Source organism: Pterocles gutturalis, unplaced genomic scaffold (assembly GCF_000699245.1).
Source record: "Pterocles gutturalis isolate BGI_N339 unplaced genomic scaffold, ASM69924v1 scaffold43554, whole genome shotgun sequence".
NCBI lineage: Eukaryota > Metazoa > Chordata > Aves > Pterocliformes > Pteroclidae > Pterocles > Pterocles gutturalis.
In genome coordinates this window covers 19,220-42,458 of record NW_010130096.1, presented here as the reverse complement: position 1 = coordinate 42,458, position 23,239 = coordinate 19,220, and the positions used below count along the sequence as shown (strand labels likewise).

Below are 23,239 nucleotides of genomic sequence, written 5' to 3'. Positions count from 1 at the left end.
TCTTTGAGCCTCATAATACAGTGTATGTGTGTACCACGTTGAATCTAGAGTGATAGGACCTAGCGTAATCTCAAGAACTGGAAAGTCTGCTCTAGGTACCACTGTGGTTTGGGTTCAGTAGGCTTAGTAGCTCGAGTCTTGCCATTGATTTTTGCTGGGCAGAAATGCTTTGTAGTTCTTTGTTTTCCAAAATAAAAAATATGAAGAGGCTGCAGGATGATTTGATTTTCTTGTCAGAAAGATGCACTTACAAAGCCAATGAAGCTACATAAAATGAAGATGTTTTAGGTGAAACCATGCAAGTGTGAACTGTTTTGAGTTTTAAGAGGCTTCAGATGTGGAGTAATTGTAGTGGTCTGAGGCAGAATGACGGTCCTTACTAGCTAGTGCCTTCACTTCCAGCTGAACCTGAAGTAATTTTATGTGGGCAATAAGATGGATAGCAGTTGATTAATACAGATTAGTTAAGACATGAAGTTGATGGAATGTGGAGATACTAGGGAAGATTTTGTATTGTTGGGCCCAAAAAAAAATTTAAATATATTTGGAAACCAAAGGAGTCTTAATTGTATAAGCCTGTTACTGGATTAAGATTAAATTTTTGTTAATGGTACAGAAATAAATGCTCAATAAAAACTTCATTCCTGAATCCTGAAAGGAGAAAAAGTGTATGATGATGTTAAATGAACTGCTTTTCAAGTCCGTTAGTAACACAAGAGGATGTTTTAAAAACAACATTTATTGGGAATAAACATTTTGAAACAGAATTTGGCCTGCAGTCCTTGTAAGGAGGAGAGCCCATCTCAAAAAACCACACTGGTATATGAGGGAGATTCCAGAAGATGAAAGTAATGTTCTTATTTTGTGCCAATATTAAAACAAGGTATAACCTGAGGTAAACCTGGAAAACTGTAAGCCAGGTTACCTGGCATCAGTCACAGGCAAAATTGGAACCTCTAATAGGAAATTCTGTTCTCAAGGAGATAGTATACTTACATTTCAGTCAACGTGTCTGTCTTAGACAGTAGGTTTTGTCAAATTTATTCTCAGTCACCGAGATGATAAATTTGGTAGTCTAGTTGTGTAGATACACATTTGTTAAACTCGACTTTAAATGTCCCAAGTCTGGATCACGTGCAGATCTCAGAGGTAGCTGGTTTATTGTCTACTGGAGTTCTGCTAAAACAGTGTTAAATTTCATTCTCTGTTAAGATCAGTAATCTGAGAGTAGGTGTAAAATCCCTACAGATGAAATCTGTGGGGTGGAGGAGGCAGAAATAATGACACAGAAACTGTATAGATCTGTCTTGCATATCTTGGTAACCTAAGGCATTTGTGAATGCAAAGTGTGTTCTCTGCCACCCCAGTACCGCCTTCTCCATAAGGCCAGATACATCATTAGACGTTTAGGAGGATGAATCTGGGCTGCACCTGGAGGTTTGAAGTACAGCTCAGCACTGTTGTTCTTGACTGTAGGTAAACATACTGAAAAATATTGCTGTGAAATTCTGGTGTTGGTGTTCTAGGGAGGTTTAAAGTGATGTTGGTAAAACTGATGTTGGTGTAGAAAGGAGTTGCAGAGCACTTTTGAGGTTTTGGTGGAATGTTTTGTAAATGAGGATTTATTTTAAAGGTACACTTTTTTCCTTGCAATGGGGCTGGTGAAGCACTGGAACTGTGGAAGAAAGTAGCAGAGACTTATGAGGAAATAGAAGTAAACACTGACAACATTTTTAGTCTCAGTGGTAGTGATTGAGGGAGGTTAAGGCAGTAGGTGTACTGGGCTGCAATGAACACAGGTTGTGTCTTGTTTAGCCTTGCACAGAAAGTATTGAGGAGTTTGGGAGCATAAACTGAAACGAGTAATTTTCTGTTCAAGTGCTAAGGGGAGGAAGTTGTATTTGCTTTTCATTCATTTGAGGTGATGTCAATATTAAATATTTCAAATAGACCAGGTCAAAAAGAGCCTGAGTATAGGAAGCATGCTGAGACAAGATCAGTTATAACTTACTGCCAGAGCAGTTCTCAGTTACAGTCAAGTGTTAACTTGTTCCATGGACAACTTTTTTTGTCCAGGTTTGTAATTTTACAAAGTTTTGTTTCTGAATTTGTATTCAGAGCATCTCCTGAAATGGCATATTTCTTGGGTTCAGTTATTTTTACTGTTGTTTCCTCATTTTAGCTTGTAGCAGTTTGCTTTCATTCCTGGGGGAAGAAAGGGAAATTGGTGAAGCTCCATGCAATTTTGAGGACAAAGACTAAATTTCTAGAAGGTTCTTGTCATTGAAGTCACATAAGATTGTCAGTGCCTCTGTCTGTGATAGGATTTCAAAAGAGAAGCGGGAAGGTTAAGGTGTCTGCCAAACATCTCTGGTTTGAGAAGTCTTTTTATTTATGCATTTATTTTTTGGTGTGCTTACTCATTTTACAGAAGGTAAAATTGCCTTATACTTTTTTTGGCATTTGTTTCCTTCAGGGTTTAACAGTTACGTCTACTTGACTCATTTATCCAAGGTGAAGATAAATCTAATTGTGTATAGCGTAGCAGCTGATCTGCTGTAGACAAGAACGTCATCTCTTTAAAAGATTCTTAAAGTATGTTCTATTTGGAGCAGTCTTGAAGTTTTGCTCACCTAATGAGATTCTTTGTAAATGCTACAAATATAGAGTCAAATGCAAAAAGGGTTTCTGAAATAATGTTCCCAAGTACCGTGTTCACAAAATCATTGAATTCTATTTTGTATGCCAAGTGCTCGAATTGTTCCATTAAATGTGCTTAAAATTACATCAGTAGCCAACATCTTTCTGTAGAAACAGTTTTTCTAAGGATAATGGGATACAGTTTAGGTCTTCAGATTGAGTGGCCTGACCAGCAAGTTAAATGGATGTTTACCTATACCAGTTTGGCCTGTGAGCCAGAGTGAATGCCAGCACTTGAAGTACTCTAGTGGCTCAGGGTAACTTGGGGTCAGTCATCTAGTAACTGCTGTTGAGCAGCAGTGTGATTTCAGGCCTCATCCATGGACGCACAGATGAGTCCTGCACCCAAACAAAAGGGAAGGGAATTTGGGTTATTGGATTGCTAGCTTAGCAGGAGCAGTTTAACTTGGTAATGTAATTGCTGCTAGTCTTTGTTTGCTGATTTTTATGTTTTTGGGGGTTTTGACTACCGTTCAGTGGAACTTTTTGTGTAAGAATCTTGACAGTATTTGTTCAGCACAAACTTGCTCCTTAAAAATGTGGTGTACTAACTCAATGTATGCGACTGCTCCTGTAACTCTTTCTGTTTCTATTCTTGCTAATAGTAACCTTTCAGTATGAGCACCTCACTTTTTACTGCATAAATACCATCAGGGAAAGAAATTAAAGTGAATTTCTACTGAGCATTCAGTTTGAATAGTGTAATAAAGACTTTATTTTCAACAGCAGATAAAAAAAATGTGCTGTGCATGATAAGAAGCAAAATTGGTCTCTTCTGAGGTTAATTTTATACAGCTCATTTTAGATGAACTGGTAATTATATGTTCACATCCTTAGTTTCTGAGCAGAGCTAGGGAGTATTAAGTGTTGGAGTAGTGAGATGATAAACTTAAGACATAGAGATGTGGTGTTGGAGGCAGCTGGGGAGGTATTGGTTTGTGGCTCATTTATTTCTGAGTCTCTTTCTCAGCTGTGTGTACTGACACAGAGCCCAAGGAACCAACATGTTTCTAAATTAAGCTGGCAAGACCATCTTTAAAAGTCATACCTACAAGATTTTTGTGATAAGGCTCTCAAAAGTGAGATGTTATAGAAAAAATACTGCTGAGTGTTCCTTAGTAATACTAAATCCTATTTATGTTTTCAGTATTGTTAGTATTTACTAAAGCAAGACAAAGAGAATGGGGGGAGTTGAGTGGAATTTAAGCACTAGTCCTTTAAGTGGTACACTTGAAGTTAAGCCATAGGAAAACTATCAGTTCCGTTCCTCTTAGTTTCTAACGCTTGACAGCTTTTCATCATGTCTTCCCAGATCGGTTATGTCAGACTAGAGAAACGAGCTTCTCCAGGAGACTCCTTTGTCCCCTTGTCATGCTGTCCTTTGAACAATTTTTCTCTCTCATTGCGGAAACTTTAGCACTGTTATGGTGATAGAAGGAAAAGGATTTAGTTTTACAAATAAGAGGGGTAGGAATTCAGCTCTACCCTCTGTGTCTTTTTCTAGCTGAAGTAGTTTTTCTGCATGTTCTAGGATGAGGGAGGGATGCAAGGAGTACTGGGCGGTATGAGAAAGATATGGAAGACAAAGGGGCAGCCTGTGAAAAAACAATTTTGAGCATTAAAAAAACTAACCTGCAAGTAGTGCTTTCTGTGGTTAGTTTAAGTCTTAAAAAGAAGTCAGACACTGACCAGAGAGCAGCATTCGATACTCATTGTGCAAAGAGTAAATGCAGCCAGGTGTGTTTCCACAGTTACAGTCCAGCAATTTTAGCTGTGAAATATCTCCATGTGTGACATTGAATATGTTAATCTCACTGAATGGTTGAAAGTGCTTTGAGTACTTAACTTTGACCACAACCTGAAGAATTAAATACACCTTCTTTTACCTGAAAAGCACCCGTAGTTCTTCTGTTTTCTTTGATGCTGTAAGATGCGTAACCTTTTCAAAGTGGGTGCATATTTTGTGTACTGTTACTATAGTATTTAGTGCTTATTCATGAGTGAGTGTTTGTGACTTGGGACTGCTGTTCTGTGTTTTGACTGCTTATGTAGTTATGTATGCTTAGATGAAGTTTTCTCACTGTATTTCAGTGGAGCTGGAGCAAAAGTTCTGCTCTGTGTCAGCTTGAATAATTTAATATAACCAGTTATTTCACTTGTAGATGTATCGATCTGCCATGAGAAGGGGAAAACAAAGAAAGCACCATGCTTTTAATTTTTGAGAGCTGATATGAATAGTAGGCATTGCTGTCCATGTCGGGAGGATGCTAAAACAATATAAGCAGCAGTCCTGGCTTTCTGAGAATTCAGGACTCCTTTTGTCAACAGGCTTTGAACTTGGAGTTTTCCTCTGGTTTGGTGGATCTTTACATTTCTAGCTCCTCAGAAACATAGCTTCAGTGAGAGGAATAAAAATCCTCTGCATCTGGTTAAGATGGAGTAAATATTCTGCAAGATACAGGAGGCGTAAGTACCCAGTTTGCTGTTACGTGAAAATATAGATGGCTGCACTGCTGTTTTCTAATAAATCGGGGGAAACTGTGCACTCCGTTCCTGCTTTGTTTTGTAAACAAGGGCCTGCTAAACATTGATTCCCATACAAGCTTAGGTCTTGCTGAAATTTGTGGCACAATGCAAGTTCCTGTTGAAATCATGAAGCTTTTTGGTGTCTCAGAATTGCTTTCTGATACTTAAGCTCCTGAATGAAATCCAATCTAATTGGACAGGTATTGTAAGTACTGCCTGTTGTCTACCAGTTGTTTGAAAACCCAGCAGCCATCTCAGGACTGTTTGTAGAACCAGCCTTAATGACACCAATTTCTTGGAAGGAATACCATTTAAATTATCTTAAATTTGATTTAATAAAAATAATCTTATTTTCCTTGTTACTGCTTTTTTTCCTTCTGTAACCTATCATTAAGTGGATGTAGAAATTACAACTTGCTGACTGTCTTACTTGAATGTTTAGATGACTTTCTTTGCCCTGGTTAAAAAGCACTCATCACCCCATTACCTCCTTGATCACTAGGATATCCGTAAAAAATATTTTATCTTTGCTGGTTCTTGTCTGTCTTTGGAGCTTTTCCAGTGAGAATTGCTTATGCTGTTGAGGGTGTGTAAGAATGTTGAGGACTCCATGTTAATATTCAGAGTATGCTACTATGGAGTTACTAACTGTTACTTGAATCTGGTTTCCATAGTGTTGCAGCTGTACTGTAGCTATTGTATGTATATTGTTAATTCATTTTGATTGGATTAAGGAAGAAGTTTTTTGGGAACTTTACAGTACATAACAGACTGGGACAAATCTGGTGCCTAGATGTTGTGAAGTATACATATGTTGAGTCTAAATAATACTCCTAAGAAATCTTTGGTTTTGTGAGGAACTAGGATTAAGCTTAGTCTAGTAACTTCATCATTGTTTGTGCATATTAGGCTTACTTTCTTCTTTGATTAATTCTGAAGCAGGTGTTTGTGCTGATGCACTGGGATCTCATGGGTCTGTCTAGCTCTTTGGATCCTGTGGCTGTTCCTACTTCCAGTACCCTGGTATCTGCTATTTTGGGTAGTCAGTGTGATAGGCAGGACCCTGGGTAGTTTTACAGGCATAATCTAAGCGCAAGGCAAGTTCACTGTAACTTCCCTTTTTTCCCCCCAAAGAAGAAGAAACTTCCTCTTACGTGTGGGTTGCTGGAATAATCCACCTTCAAGGGGTTTTGTAATGGACTTGGAATAGATGGTGTGCAAATACTTAAATGAGTGTGGTATGTTTTTTTTTTTTTTAAAAAGCGTTTTGTACTTGAGTAAGTTGGGGCTGTTGAATGAGACTTGCTGAATCTTCAGGGGATGAAAGTTAGTATTGTGCCTTCAACTGTATCTCTCATCTTCAGATTTGAATGTTTTCATGTGATACAATCAAATCTTTAACACTTGATTAATCCTTAATACTTTCAAACTATTCTTACTACACATAGGCCTTCTAGATTGTGTACTTTGGGATACCAGTTTTAGTTGTCTGCTGGAATTGGAGGATCATTGTGAATACAGTTGAAGTAGAGATACTATTTTCTGCCAATGTGGTAAATAAAGGGAAACCATTGTGTTGTGTTTTTTAATAATTAATTCAGCTCTAAAGAATTCTCTTTTACTGTCTTTAGATGAATGACGGTGTCTCGTGGTGACTTGCATCCTTCTTTCAGCAGTTTATGATGAGAGGTCTGTAGGTACCTCTGCAAATCTGCAGAGAATAATGTTTATATATGCACTTGCCATCTCTATGTTGAAGTATTTTAATGAGTCCTGATTAGGGATACTTTCAAACTACATTGGGAAGCTCTAGGGAGAAACAACATTATCTTTTCTGAAAGATGATAGGAGGCTGTGAACACATGTGACCTGAAGAGTGTAGTGCTTTCATTTATCACTGCTTGTATTTTACTATCTCTTAAGTATGAAACTGTCCTGGAGTGTCTAGTCATTACTGTTGAAGATTAAGCATCCTGTCCAGCATCAGGGCTTTCCCAATTACACAGGGTAATAAGCTCAAATTCTATGAAACACTGTAGTGACCTTCAGATCAGGAGCCTAAGGTCTGCGTTACATTTTTTGTTCTAGCATTGACTTTTTTTTTTTGCAAGATGCAACCAATTTTTTTAATTAAATATTTAACAGGCTTGTCATGAATTTGACTGCATGCAGATTTGAGAGGGAGTGTCGCTGCCTAGTGTGTCAGCTATTTACTTTTAACATGTTTTCTTTTTACATAAGCACCATTGTTAAATGACAGATTATATACAGCAGCTCAGTAAAGTAGTACTTTAAGTTTTTCCTGTTCACTGGTATGCTGTTACTGGACTTCAGGGGGTTTGTCAGCAGAACACCAGGTATTGACACCTGTGTGAAGAAATTTATTCTCTGTTAATAAACCAGTAGGGGGCATTCCAGCTTAGTCTCTTGTATGCCTCTTACATTTTTGTGAAGGGTGTATTGGATTTGTTGGCAAAGTGCACCTTTGCTTAAAAGATTTCTTGTAGATATCTGCAGTTCATTAAAATTGGGAAAATAATACCAGAAGGCATTAGGCTTACTATTAAAAGGCTCTTTGACATCAAAGAGGAAGAGCCTTCATTTTGCCATGCTTACATTTCTTATATATTCTGATCAATACAGAACATGAGTATTGTATTGTCTGTGCTTCTTTAAAGCATACTGAATACAGTTGTGCTGAAAACAAGTCTCTAAGAACAAATGAAAAAGGCACAGATTTGTTCCAGGTTCTATCTCAATTTATGGTTTCTAAAAAGGCGGCTGCTTTTGCTTTTCTAATTATGGTTCAAAGCAGTAATTTTACAGAGCCTTTAGATTAGCATGTTCCGTATACTTGCTTAAGCATCAGTTCTGCTTCAGGCTGGTGAAGTATTTGTGATAAGGGAGGTCTGGCCTCTTTCTTAGAGTGTCTTGTAGCCTTTTTTTTGGTTTTGCCTACTATTGCTTCTTGTCACGATGACTTCATTCTCCCATCACTGGTTCAGCTGTAATATCAATAGTTGTTAAGTGTGCATCTTAGTTATACCAGTGGAGGTTCTGTTGTAATTTTTAAGTTGAAGTTAATGAGTTGTGTAACTCGTTGACCTACATTTCTGTGCACTTTAATTTTCATTAAATCTTGTCATAACTATAGGTCACCTAGCTGACTTAAACGTGTTTTTTTAAAATGAGACAGAGCTATAAGTGACTGGGATGTGGTGAACTTTTTTGGCTGGTAAGCTAGCCAGAAAATAGGCTAGCAAACAGTGTAAAAAATACGAAGGCAAAAAAGTCACAAAGAATCTTTCTCATCTTCAGGATACTTCACTGACTTTTCTTAAGCTTAAATGGGATTTCAGTTAACTTAAAGTAAAATCGGTAGCACTGGATTGAGAGGTTTGGTTTTGAGCATCCATGTTTATACTGTAAAGGTGTTTGTTCTCATTAGGTACAATGAAACAAATTTTCCATATAATTGCATTAGTGATACGTGACATTAAAGCTTAATTGGCTTATTTTAAATATCTTGCACATCAATTTCTTTTGGATTGTGAAAATTGAGAAGGTCATGAGTGCAGTTTAATATTCCAGGGTGAGAGATTTCAATTTTAGTACAATTTGTAGAGAATTAATTAGGAAACATAACTAAAAGGATGTTGAATACAAATTAGGCTGTTCATCAGAGTATAAAAGCTGAGGCATTCTTGAAGTACTGTGGAAATTCAATTGCAAATTCAGCAAGCACCTTGATTGATTTATTTATTTTATTTTTATTTTTTAAAGTAGAAGTTATTGTAATTGTTCTTCAGGGTGTAGACTTAATGTGATTGTCATAAGGCGCTCTAAAATAAAATGTGCTGCCTTTTTCATAGAGTTCTCTTTTAACCGATATTTTTCTTTTGCAGGAGATTGATGAAGCCTGCAAGAGGATAAAACGTGAAATTGATGATTTGGGCCCTGAAGTTGGTGACATCAAAATCATTCCTTTGTATTCCACCCTTCCTCCACAGCAACAGCAAAGGATTTTTGAACCTCCACCACCAAAAAAACAAAATGGAGCAATAGGAAGAAAGGTAAATAGAATGCTCTTCAGTAATTAGCTACTCACAGTTGTGTGGGCAGTTACATATGAGCTTAAGCTGTTTTAAGTGTATTTTTGATAGCAGCAAGTAGAAGGTTTTTTGATGAAGTCTTAATAATGCAGTATTTTATCACTCTAAAATTAAGATAACTCGGAGGTTGTTTCGCAGTGCAATTCAAAATTCTGGCTTCCATCTATGAGGCCGGAATGTTCTAGTAAAAGTTGAATTTGACTGAATGGGAGTGGTATTCACATAGGTTTCTTATAAGAAATACAATAAGTCAGATTAAATACTGAATTTGACAACCACATGATTTACATGGAGGGATGTGATTTTCCGCTCGCCCGCTTCTTTTGGGAGTGTATTTTCCCCCCCCCCCCTCCCCCCCCAGCAATTATTCTGAGACATGCTCTTTTTGGAAGTGAAATAGACTATCCCTTCATGGAACATTATCAGGCAGGTTTTGTCTGTTTCTCAAGGTTTATGGGAAGGTGCACGTTAAAACAAGTAGGTTGAAGCTAGAGGTTTGTTTTCTGTAATAGTAAGCAAGGAACTGAGGTACTTTCATCGGGCAAAATGGATGAAGAAACTGAAAAACTTGAAGTGACCCTAGTGAATGTTCTTCATAAAATTAGTAGTTCATTTCCTGAATGCTCACATAAACCACATTAGAAACTGTGTGATTATTGCTCAAGAACTGAACATTTGGAAGGAGTCTTAATAGAGCTTCCTCAAGTTAAAATAATGCTATATGAAACTGTAGCAATCGCAAAGTTAAGATTTTGAAGGTCAAAGCTGAATCATACTATCTGCTCTAGGCAGGGTTTGTTTCTTGATTATTTGCTGTTTTGTGCAGTACAATGCATGTAGAATACTAGTGACAACTTTCTAGTGTTCTGGAAGAATAAATCACTTAATAAATTTAGTGAAATGGTTCTCTTTCCTATTGAAGTTGATTGCAGAAAGCATTCACTATGAAATAATGAAACTAATGCTGCAACAAGATTGTATTAGCAAATGACTTAAATATGTTAAATTGCTTTTCAGTGATGAACAAGTGATAGCTGTGTATTTCATTAAATTTTCATTCATGTTTAAAACTGTCTACTTCAAACCAGACAGTTTCTGGTTTTCTTGATAAGAGGATAACAGATGCAGTGTGTAGTTTTCATTATGTTGAACTGACAAAGCCAGTACCCATGTCTAAGAGTAAGATGCTCTCAGTGTAGCAACTATTTCACTACAAGAAAAACTGACATGTTGGAAACATATAAACCGTAGGCAAAAGCAGGCACAATATATGTAAGTAGCAGATTCCTTTTTGACTGCTTTGGCTGAAATGTTCTGGCTTCTGTGTTTTGATTTTTATTTCCATAGGAAATCTAACAATGAGTGAAAGTGTGTCTGTGTGTTGTAAATTTACTTAGATGTTCTTTTAGTTTCAGTTGCTCTTAGTGCTCAATGTATGTAAAGTAGGACCATGGGTTGCTGTGCCTCCATTATCTTGTGAAATGTCTGCTTTCATATAATCTCCTGTGGGGGTTGAACCTAGTTTTTAGAACTGCTGAGGGGAGAGAGCTAGCAGGAGGCCTGAATCATTTCAAAGGCTGTAATGGTCATAAAAACTACAGGAAGTGCTTGCCGTATATTAATAAGTATCTCTTGAGCTTTAACTTTTTGAAAGAAAAGTAAGATACTGGAAGTTGTGTGGCATCTGACAGTAGTAGTGATGGTAACAGTGAGTACTGAATATAGCTTGATAACTTTTTTGGTCCTCTTAGATGTGCTAGGCAAGATCAGCTATTATTGCAAGAAAGCTTAAGGTTAAAGATAATAAAATGTTTTTACTAGTTACAGTTAATCAGTGTGTTTAATTTATAATTTGGAGGAAGATGAAATTGACTTAACAAGGAGCCTTTGTCTACTTGCCTTTCTTTCCTACTTTATCCGTTCTTTCCAAACTGCATTCTGTTTTTTGTTTGAGGAGTCTTAAGCATTGCTAGTTAGTATGTATGTGTGATATATCTATATTTTATATAGATATTTTTGTATATAGATAATATGTAGCTTTTAGTATTCAAAGTAACTTGTTTAAATTTATCTCTAAAACTCTTTAGTGTATCAAACTGTTAATCTAATATTTAAAAACATCTTTCATTAATTTCAGTAATTGCAAAACTGCAGTTAAAGCTCATTAGGTACAATTTATTTTTTTACATAGTTTAGCACTAGTTTAATTTGTTTGATTTCCAAGGAACTTTGATTTAGGCTTGAAAGATGTAGGGTAATTTCCTCAAGTTTTCTTTTTTTCCTTCATTTTCTTGTGTTTTTACATTCATTAACTATGGTTTCTAAGCCTTGTGACATTAACAAGTGAGATCTATGCATACAACAGAATCCACTGTGTAAAAAAGCTGTTTTTTCCTTATACTTTTGGAAACTTCTGTGTGATTCAAGTATAGGTTGAGTAAATTCAAGTACAAGTTAAATGGCTGGACATTTGTGGACTAAGCATACTGACAGTATTTAATTATTGGTATTGAAGTGTCCTAATAGAAATTGATTAAAAGCAGGGCCAAAAACCTTTGACACTGCTGTGTAGTTGGTATTTGAAGATTCTGGGTATGGATGCTCCATACATTAGTAGATCTGGCAAAAAGCTGAGACCTTTCAGATGAAGTACACTCTGTAACAGCAAGTTGAATATTGATTGACTAGATTTAAGATGAGAGTGCTAGTTTAGTTGGCATATTTAATAACTTGCAATGTTTTTATGAAAATGAATTGTCCTTTTGTGTCAGCACTTAATTGCATTGATGTTTGGCTTTTGTCTCTTGACTAATCTGTACTGTTTATCAGTGAATGAAAGGAATACAGGATTATTTTTTTTTTATTTCAGGAGTTCTAAGTAGCACATCATTTCAGGGTGGAACGCTATAATTCCAAATTAATGGGAAAAAATTTGAAATTCAAGTATTGCTTTCAATATATAGTAGTATTTGGGCAAGCTTAGACCTTAAGTCTAAGCTTAAGAAGAGATAAGCTGAGAGTAGTAAGTAGCTGACTAGCAAAGTAGTCAGCCAGGAAGAAGGCAAATAGGCAGGATTACTAGTCTAGTCCATCCACTGGCTTTGTTGTAATTCTGAGCAAATTGTTATGGGTCTCTCAGATTCTAATTGCTAAACAGAAAACAATGATGACAGAATGCTCTGAAATTAAGAAGTGAAAGGTAGGTAGTTCTGATGAAGTGCCGAATGGATTTTGGCTCTTTTCTGAGGTGGCTGATTTAATTTGCTAATAACATGTGATTTAATGTGGTCACTACTGGGATGAGAATTAATGATATCTGTAGACTGTTACACCATACTTTTGGACATAAAATTTAAGCTATGGCATATCAAAGCTTCAGAATTTGGATGTCACATTTGCTTTAATTTTTGCATAAAATTCAATCTTCACAAAGTTTTTATAGAAACTTAAGAATATAACCTTCAAAATATGTAAAGATATTTGAATATCTGGTAATTTAAAAAGACATGGTTAAAATTAAACATATATTGTTTAGGATTTTAACTGCAATGTTTGGTAACTGCTTTATCGAAACAAAGTAAAAGAACATGCTGTGCTGGTATAGTTATATAACCTTTGATTGAGCATTATTTAGCCAGTATGACCTGGTTAAAAAGCAGGAATTAACAGATAATATTAAAGGGATCCAGTGTAACTTGTAATATTAAAGGGATCTGGTGTAACTGAATAGCAGTTTTGTAAGTAAAATATTTGATCTTCTGTTTCTTTTTCTCAAAACTACCATTTGTTTTGTTGTTAGAGACATAAGGGAGCAGAAACAGTGGACAAGAATTGCTCTGATTTCAGAAGGTCAGCTGATTGGTTTCAGATGATCCTGTAAAAGTATTGGAACACAGCTCTGGTAGTTACTGATGAAGTGAAGGAAAGCTTGCTTCTCGGTGCAGAGATAGAATCTGAGCTCTTAATATTCAGGACAAAGTAGTTATATTACTATTTTATTTTTTAACAGGTTGTTGTGTCCACTAATATTGCTGAGACATCATTAACAATAGATGGTGTTGTGTTTGTGATTGATCCTGGCTTTGCAAAACAGAAGGTAAATACTACTTTGTTTTCTCTTTATAGTAGAAAAGATACTGGAATCTGGTTTGCTCGTGTAACGTCCTCTGGAAGAGCTGATAGGTCTTTTCCCAGTTGAAATATTGACCTTGGTTGTTCTGTGTTTTTGGGGTTTTTTTTTTAATTTACGGTGGGGTTTGGACTTAGTCTGCAAACTTTAGATGTCTAGAACAGTCCAAAATAGTGCAGTGCAGAAGAATTTTATTTTCAAAAAATTGAAATGTGAGGATTTTCAGAGTTAGATCTGGAATATGGATTTCCTAGATATTTTAGGAAGAATGGTCTTCTACTACTTCTAGTGCTCAAGTAAAACCAAGAAATCATTTGAAACAAAATCAAAATAGTGCTGGAAGCCACCTGTTAAGTCATGTCAGCGTAGAAAACTCGAGCACTAAAATGAGAAGAGAGAAATTATACCTAGGGTAGTACTGTTTCTTGTCAGTATTTGTCATGTAGTGTTGCAGCCCTGAAGATTGTAATCGGACTTGTATTGTGCTTTCGGAACTTCATGGGATGTGTAGAGGAACTGGAGTAGCTTGCTTGCGGTCACCCCAATAACTAAAAGAATAAAATGCGAATCTCTTACATCTAGTTTTTTCCCTAACTGTAACTGTCTTTATAACTTGGTTTCTTAGGCTTTTCCTTTAATACTCATACACATTGTCAGCCTTTTAAACTTTTTTGCAAAATGAGAGAGACAGCAGTATGTGAGTACAGTCAATGCATCTTCATAGAATCATAGAATGGTTTGGATTGGAAGGGACCTTAAAGATCGCTTAGTCCAACCCCCCTGCCATGGGCAGGGACACCCTCCACTAGTCCAGGTTGCTCAAAGCCCCATCCAGCCTGGCCTTGAACACCTCCAGGGATGGCGCATCCACAACTACTGGGCAACATCTTTTTGTAGGGGATGCAGTCCCCCACTACCTTATGCAGTTGACTTTGCTTGTTTTCCTGCAAGAAATAAAGTTTCTTATTACACAAGTTTCAATCATAATTTATGCTGGTTTTTTTCCACAAGTAGTGGAGGAATACTTTCTGTAGTAAGAAATAAAGTTTTTATACATGGGTTATACCCGTTCACGCCAGGAGGATGTTAAAACATGGGCCAAAGAACATCTTCAGCCGAAACTACTATCTCACTACAACCCGCCACCCCCGCCCCCCCCCCCCTTTTGTTTCTTTTACAGTATATTCTTTTCCACGAACCCTAATGAGTTGTCAAGGCTGCTGTTTATGTATGACTGCAGTGGAAATTTTACAGTAAATTCCAGCATATATTTTGTACTATGACAGTCTCCATGTACCTTTGAAATACAATCTTGCTTTGCCATTGGTCTGATTTTTACAGCTGCGTTCAACCTTAATGCTAGATTTTTCTGACCTCTAGAACATGATTATTCAACCTTATAATTGTATCAGACAACTTTTTTCATGGAATTATTTCAACATCAAGAGTGTGTTTAGCACTCTATAGAACAAATTGGACACGTTCCCTCTGCCATGAAAATCTTATCTAAAAATACACACATTTAAGGAGGACAGGGAGCCTGGCAGGAGTTGTTAACAAATGAATAAAAAGTAAATGCTGTTCTCTAGGTGTTTGTATTTGAAGCTTTCTGTCACTGATCCAAAGGCTTTTGTAGCCATTTTTTTCTCCTTTCAGATACTTGCGATTTCCTAGTTAGAAGCTGTGTTTGAACATAAGTTTAAAGCAGTATTTATTTTTTTAGATAGTTGTCTTATCCATGAGTGGTGTTCATTCTGATTCCACTTTCAAATAGGTATATAATCCTCGTATCAGAGTGGAGTCTCTCTTGGTGACTGCGATTAGTAAAGCTTCTGCTCAGCAGCGAGCTGGACGTGCTGGTCGTACTAGACCAGGCAAGTGCTTCAGGCTTTATACAGAGAAGGCTTACAAAACTGAAATGCAGGTAAGATTACTTTTTTTTAGATTGTGCATATAAGAACATCTGGTCAATACAGGTAGTAGAGTGCTACAAAACAGAATCAGAATTTGAATGCTTATGTAGTTAAAAGTGCTTGGTAGAACAATGTTCTGAATTTTCTTTTTTCCCTTCGTGCCCAGGATAACACATACCCTGAGATTTTGAGGTCTAACTTAGGATCTGTAGTATTGCAGCTCAAGAAGCTTGGTATAGATGATTTGGTGCACTTTGATTTTATGGACCCTCCAGGTATCTATTTCTATTTTACCTTGTCTACTGTTTTATGCTTTGATTTCTGAAATCTTTTGTTTTGGTGAATATTTCATATAATAACAGCATGGAATAAATACTTAGTTTTTTTACTTTTATTATTTTATTATATTCTGTAAGGCGTGTCTGTTGTTTATCCTGAAATTTAGTGTCTTATGAAAGTAAGCTTTTTATGTTTCTGTCTGCATAACAGCTCTTAATGGAACCAAGGAATCTACTGAATGCCTGTTACCTGCAGAGGATAAGACAAAATTACGGGCATTATAAAACCTATTACTTGATGAGGTTTTTTTACTTGTCACCTTGATTACACATTCTAACTATGTATCAGCTTCCAACTGTATGTAAAGAAAGCTGGCTAGCACATTTAAAGTTGAATATGTGGGTTTTGTGTCAAACTACAAAGTTAGTGTGCATCTCACTTCTAACAGTGTTAAATGTTCATATACACTTCAAAAATAACTGGGTAATATTGCTAATTAAAAACATAGGTCAGCCAAATATAGATACATCAAAGCTGTGTTTTTTTAAATAGAAGTGGTTTTTTAAAAATAAAAATATAATTTATAATCTAGAATATTTAAAATAGCTCTGCAGCGCAGTTGCATTTTTTGTGCTGTGCAGCTTGTGTGGTAGCTTAGCAGGAAGGCTTTTGGATTTCCTTCTGTTTTTCTTTGTGGGTGTAATATACACTTGCTGTGAGGAATGCAGAGAACATTCTTGCTGGCTCAGACTTGTGAAAGACTATAGATATCTAAAGTTGACATACAGAATCGATCTATTTTGTTTGGAAAAAGAGAACATGCATCAGTACATTTGGGGGGGAAGTGATGTTACTATGATACTGAATATTTCACAATACCACTCATGTCTGAATTTTGAAAAGCAGTAATCTTGAACTATTCAGGCCTTTTGATCCAGTTGATAGCTCTTCTAAAGAAAGTTGCAAGGGTGTGGGTTTTTTTGCTAATTCATCCATGTCTGGATGTATATAACTGAATTTAGTAACATTTTTGTGTTTGGAAGTCAGTTGAATGGAGAATGTAAAATAAGATGACTTATAATAGTCTATGCTGTTTATTTTTTGCTTATTCAGAGCAGTTTTAGGTAGGCACATTAAGCAATATTTTTTTTTCTTTCAGCTCCTGAAACTCTTATGAGAGCCTTAGAGCTTTTGAATTATCTGGCTGCTTTAAATGATGATGGAGACTTGACTGAGTTGGGATCCATGATGGCTGAATTTCCGTTGGACCCACAACTGGCTAAAATGGTTATTGCAAGTTGTGACTACAACTGTTCTAATGAGGTCCTATCTATTACTGCCATGTTGTCAGGTATTTTTTAAAGAGATGCTAAACAAAATGCAGATCTTCAGTATGGGGGAAAATTTGAGTTTTCCAAATGGAAATAATAAAAACCAAATATATTTCTAATAAAATTAGAATAGTTTTGAAAAACTTTATATAGGAGTTTAATCAATCATTATGGGTTTATGTAGAGACCTTGAAGCTGATAAAACTAACGTTAAGAAATTAACATGCATAAAATGGTCAAACAGTTTGCTCATAACTTCAGTTAAAAGTGTTTTGAGTTGGTAGAGGGGGAAAAAAAAATCAGGCTAGTGGAACAGAGTTTTATTTTTAGGCTCACAGGCAGGACGAGAACTGTCAGTTCAACCACTCTGTTTTTAAGGCAGTGAAATGTATTTTGTATTGTGCATTCTTCTGCACTTGGATAAATCCCAGTATTTCCAAAAGGATTACAGTGTAATTTCTATTAAAGCATAATCTTGTACATGAAATAATGATACATTTTTCAGTCATTAAGTGGCAAAGCAGAAGAACAGTCATTACTTTTAAAGGGAAGGAAGAAACTTCGGGGGAGGGTATATATAATTAATTAGTGTGCACAGCTGTACTTTACTGCCTTATGTGGATAGCACTACATCAGAGCAGACCTGCTTATCAAGAGAGCTTGATGAGAGAAAAGTGTTATCAAGCAAGCCTTATCTTTCATTTCTCAGTTACAGAACTGACTTTGTTTTATAGTTAGTTGTCATAGCACAAGTAGCAGTATTTAGTCTATGATGAAAATAGGCATGTTCTTGCTCGTAACTACTCTTTTGTCTTTTGGGTATGCTATTTTACCAGGCTCTTCACAATGCAGGTGTACTGGTTACATGCTTAACTTGGTTGAATAGAGGGGGGCAAAAAAAATGTTTTGGTTAAGTGTAAAGTCTGTTGCTTCGGTTTAGTCTTACAGTATATTTGTATGAAAGTTTTTAAGAACAAGCTGAAATAATTGTTGCAGAGTTATGATTGTTCAGACTCAGAGCAGATGGGCAGGGCAGAATTGTAATAATTCTTTTAAATGGTAAGCTTAATTGCGGAGGTGGTGGTAGGTTGGTGCCTGTCTTTCTCTTCCCTTCCCTCTTTTTTCCCCAGTCTCTACTACAGAACAGTAAGTTTAGTATTTTTGTCTTCAACTGATTCATCTTACTCTTTTTTTTCCTCTTTACCTTTTCCTAGGCCATGATTTTTTTTTTTTTTCGTTTTAAGGCACAATTAATGTCATGATAAAAAAGTTTTGTTTTTTTTTATTAAATTGAAGCTGCTTAATGTATGGGTTATAACTAAAATTCTGCTCTTAAAAAAAGAATGGTCCTAGTATTTGTGAGGACTGTTTGCCAAAATAAACACTTTTAAACCAGTGGCATGATTATGTCATTGGTGCCTTAAGTCCACATAAAGATTGTCAGGCTCTGGATAGCAGTCCAAACTATTAATACATGGATTGAATGGAAAACTAGGTACCAGAAAAGAGCAGAGATGAGCATTGAGTAAGTGAGCAGATTAAATGATTGTATTTTGTTTTATAAGAGCCGTGGTGTCTTGCTGTGGGTAGAAATGGCTATTACATATTCAAAACAGTAACAGAATAATTTGGAATTTGCTTTTATTAATCTGAGTTGGAAATTAAAATACACTTTATATTATCATCTGTTTTCAAACACAGGACCCAAAATAACAGGGTGTTTATTTTGCACCTGCATCTCAATTTTCTTTAATGCATTGGTCTTTCTGATTTGTTACCATATGATTCACTGTTGCAGTGTATTTTTTTTCTCAAGTTCTATCCAGTATTTAACTTCACGTTTCTGAAATTTAGTGTTTTGTGGCTTTTGTGGGAATTTAAGAATCAAATCAAGTAGAATCATGTGACACCCCACAAAAAGGCCCTCATCTGTTAGGAACAGATGAGGTGCAAAGAAGTGCTCTTATGAGACTGGTGGGCATCAGCTATGAGAAGGCTAATATAGTCCCAAGCAGCTGGAAAAAGAGAGAGGATTTGTAGGATCTTAGCACTAATTTTGTTGAAATTTAATATCTTAAAAATTACATCTATTTAAAACTAAACTGTTTTTTTTTTCTCCTGTTGATCTCTATAAAGTGAAGATCTCTTGTAACTACTTTCAACGCTTTGTGAATTAAGTATCGATATTACAAATCTATAACAATGTTGATGGACCCTGAATTAAGTTGGCTTCAGTACTATTTGTGGTCTTTGGTAGTCTGTATTTGGAAAGGGGATGTTAAAACATGATTTCTGGATTCATATCAGATTGAGTCAGATTTATGTAAGAGAATATAATGATAGAGAAAGCTCATCACTTTGTGATGGGGTGGGGTTTTTTTTTATTTCAAGTAGTGCCAAAGGACGGTTTAACCTTCCACCACTACCGCTACCATCATGACCTTTAGACTTATTAGTACCATCTTTCGCATGTTTCTGTATACCAGTGCTGATAACAATACCATCTGGGGAAGAAGACTTGACTTTACTAGTGTGTTCTGTCTAGTAGTAGACTGTGGTAAAACTCATGTTTGTTTAGACTGTGCTAGTGCAGTACAGTTTCCGAACTATCTTCTTCACTCTGTCTATAGAGGCTTTCTGAGAAAGCAAATTTGCAATTAAAGTGTTTTGTTACATGGGGTGCTAGGTCCTGGTAAAGCTATCAGCACTGGGTGTTGAACTACGATCTGTTTAGCCTGTACACATAGGCAATCTTGATGGCCTTCAGACTAGAGATTTTGATGCCTACATAAAGTTCTATTAAAATAATCAGATACTCTGTAGCTTTGAAACCCTCTTGTCTTACAGATGTGGTTAGGTGTTGATGTACCAAATCAAGGTAGTAAACAGTCCAAGATGCAGTCGGAGGCCATCCTGCCCTGCCCTATGCTCTGTGAACTGACCTAGCTAGGCCTTGTTCCTCTGTCTGTGAATGCGTGACTCATCGATATGGGCGTTTGTGTTGGGCCCATACCAACCTTGTTTAGTCCCACAGTGTTTTGTTCGCCCCACGGAAGCAAAGAAAGCAGCAGATGAAGCCAAGATGAGGTTTGCCCACATAGATGGAGATCATTTGACATTGCTGAATGTCTACCACGCTTTCAAACAAAGTAAGTGTGCACCTGTTTTAGGAAAAGTATTTGTAATACTTTGTGCTGCTGTCTTTCATTCTTGGGTTCCAAGGATAGTTGAAAGGCTTGGGCTTGTTTTTTGAGCTGTTCTATTGTAATCTTAAGTATTTTTTTAAGTACATAAAAGAGCTATTTAAGTGCTACTTTCCTTTGAGGGGAAAACAAAACCAAAAAACTAGCCAAGAGATCATGTAATAAACTGATGAGTATGGAGACAAGCCAGACTTCTAAATCAGTGCTTGGACAGAAGGAAGTAAGTATTCCTATAATTAAGAAATATTGGAAGTTTGTTATCTGACGTTAATTACAGAAAAATATGCATAATTGCTTAGTAATTTTTCAGGGAGAGCAGTGCAGAAAATACTCTGAATTTGGAAAAGGATGTGTTACTAGAACTAAAACCTTTTTAATCTCAACTTTTTAATATAGTTAGAAATTCTGTAATAAGGCCTTGAGATGGATTGAGAGGCAAAGGGGTGATGCATCAACAAGAAGTAACTTAGAGCCATACAATAAACTTATTTCTTTTACCTCATTTCTGTGTATGGATTTTAGGGAAAAGGTATGGTCCTCAACATAGCTGAAACATATTTTAGCAGCTTGAAAAAGATGGGAATGAGCAGGTGAAGCTAGGAAGTCTCTTGCAAAGTGACTATATAAGTAGCACACTTTTTTAACAGTGATTTATCCTGGTGGTGGGTAAAAAGGCTACTCTTAACTGCCGACCAGGTTAAATTAGGTGCTTCAGTTGTATTTTTCTGTAACCAAACAAAAAAGCAGCAATTTCTTACCCTGTGTAAAAAGAAACACAATTGGATGCCCCTGTTGCAGCTTTGATCTAGAAATTTTGCATTGAAACATTCTAATGGATGCTGGATGCCCACGAAGCCACTGTATCACTCTCCTTCCTCAGCTGGACAGGGGGAGAGAAAATATAATGAAAGGCTGGTGGGTCAAGATAAGGATAGAAAGATTACTCACTGATTACTATAATGGGCAAAAAAAACTCTACCTGAGGAAAAATTAAGTTAATTTATTACCAAGCAAATCAGAGTAGAATGATGAGAAATAAATGGCAAATCTTAAAACACCTTTCTCCCACCACTCCTTTCTTCCTGGGCTTAACTTCAGATTTTTCTCCCTTCTCCCCCTGCAAGTGGCACAGGGGGCTGGGGAATGTGGGTTGCTCTCAGTTCATTGGATGTTGTTTCTGCTGCCCTTTCCTCCTCCAGGGGAGGACTCCTCACACTCTTCCCCTGCTCCAGTGTGGAGTCTCCGTGGAAAAGTTCTCCATGAATGTGAGTCCTTCCCACAGGCTGCAGTTCTTCATGAACTGCTCCAGCGTGGGTCCCCCACGGGGTCACAAGTCTAGCCAGCAAATCTAATCCAGTGTGTGCTCCTTGGTCCATGGGTCCTTGCCAGGAGCTTGCTCCAGCGTGGGCTACCCATGGGGTCACAGCCTCCTTCAGGGGCATCCACCTGCTCTGCTATAGGGTCCTCCAGGGGCTGCAGCTGTATCTCTGCTCTCCCGTTACCCTCCATGACTGCAGGGGCAAAGCTGCTTCACCATGAGCTGCAGGGGAATCTGCTCTGGTTCCTGGAGAAACTTCTCCCCTCCTTCTTCACTGACCTTGGTGTCTGCAGGGTTGTTTCTCTAACATATTCTCACTCTTCCTGCTGCTGTTTTTCCTTGTGCAGGTTCCAGCCCCCTACCCTTCTTAAATATGTTATATCAAAGGCGCTACTACTGTCGCTGATGGGCTCTGCCTTGGCCAGCAGCAGGTCCATCTTGGAGCTGGCTGGAGCTGGCTCTGTCAGACACAGGGGGAGCTTCCAGCAGCTTCTCACAGAAGCCACCCCTATAGCCCCTTTCCACCCTTCTACTAAAACCTTGCCATGCAAAACCAGTACAGTGCCAGTTCAAAATAAGGGTATCTTCAGAGTAAAAGTCCAAACAAAAGCATTCAAAACTGTTTTAAAAATATAGCTGAGAACCTTCTGCTGAACACCTGTGAACTGGGGTCATCTGCTGCTTGTTTTTCTTACTAGGTTTTTAGTTAATAGGTTCCAGTATGTCTTGGCAGACATTTTGTGTGTGCCTGTTTCTGGAAGCCACTGCTTTCATGCTCAGATTGATGATGGATGGAATTATTTGGGGATCAGTATTTTGTTTGGTTTCACTGGGAAATTGAGTAAAACTTCTGCAATTCAGGATCAGAAGACAAAATGCTGCTACTGTTTTTATCTAGAACAATATAAAACAGTTATGGGACATCTAAAATGCACATTTCAGTGGCACAGAACATAACATGCTATGATACGTCTATTATGATTCCACTGTATAGTGTTCAATAGCTTCAGCATTCATACTTCATTTTAAATATATTCTGTAAGATAAAGTGCAGAAACAAAAAACTTTACCGAAATTATATAACCTTCCTTTTCAGTGCAAATTCAGGATAGTCTCTGTACAAGAGATACTTTAAGATTTAAATTTTGTTAAGGCTGGTTTTGTTCGATTATTAAACTGACACAGATTAGAAGATCATCACTTGAAAAAGTAACGGAATTGGTGGGACAGCTGGGTTCTTGGTGATAAACTTGCAGGTTTTTATTCTGACAGAATGCCTTAGGCTTTCTGTCTTAACACGTTTCTTATTAGGGCTATCAGCAGTAGAAACGGTAGCTTAAGAGCACTGACTTCTGTTACTGACACTGTATTTTACCAGTCACCTACATTTACTTAACATACTCTGAGGTGCATTGCACTTAGATTAGTCTGTTTGTATAGCTCTTAGCTGTTACTTGAATGATTAATTTTAGGAGGGTTTTATTTCTGAAGTATAATTACGTACAGTCTTCTTGTGTGTTCATTGTGAACTAGTTAGAGATTGTACAGTGTTATTTAGATACTTTTTACACTGGAGATTTGGGAGATTATTTTTCTAGTTGCAGGACATGATGTTTGAAACATGTGAAACTTATTGGTGTGGTATTTTAGCAAAACATTGGTGACTGTGTGTATATTATTTTGGTTGGGGGAAGAGCTAGTTTTCTTTTGTCCTGACCATGTTGTTCC

General features: G+C 36.9%; 1 protein-coding gene across 1 annotated transcript in view; it reads left to right on the top strand.

Annotated features, from left to right (window-relative positions):
* The window catches only part of LOC104459201 (putative pre-mRNA-splicing factor ATP-dependent RNA helicase DHX15), a gene marked incomplete at its 5' end in the record, with an annotated part of 39,693 nt that overhangs the window by 9,689 nt on the left and 6,765 nt on the right, over positions 1 to 23,239 (top strand). Inside the window, 6 exon segments of the mRNA XM_010080090.1 lie at positions 9,132 to 9,299; positions 13,348 to 13,434; positions 15,242 to 15,391; positions 15,547 to 15,655; positions 16,819 to 17,010; positions 20,017 to 20,139. Of these exon segments, the coding sequence (XP_010078392.1) occupies positions 9,132 to 9,299; positions 13,348 to 13,434; positions 15,242 to 15,391; positions 15,547 to 15,655; positions 16,819 to 17,010; positions 20,017 to 20,139 (829 nt within the window).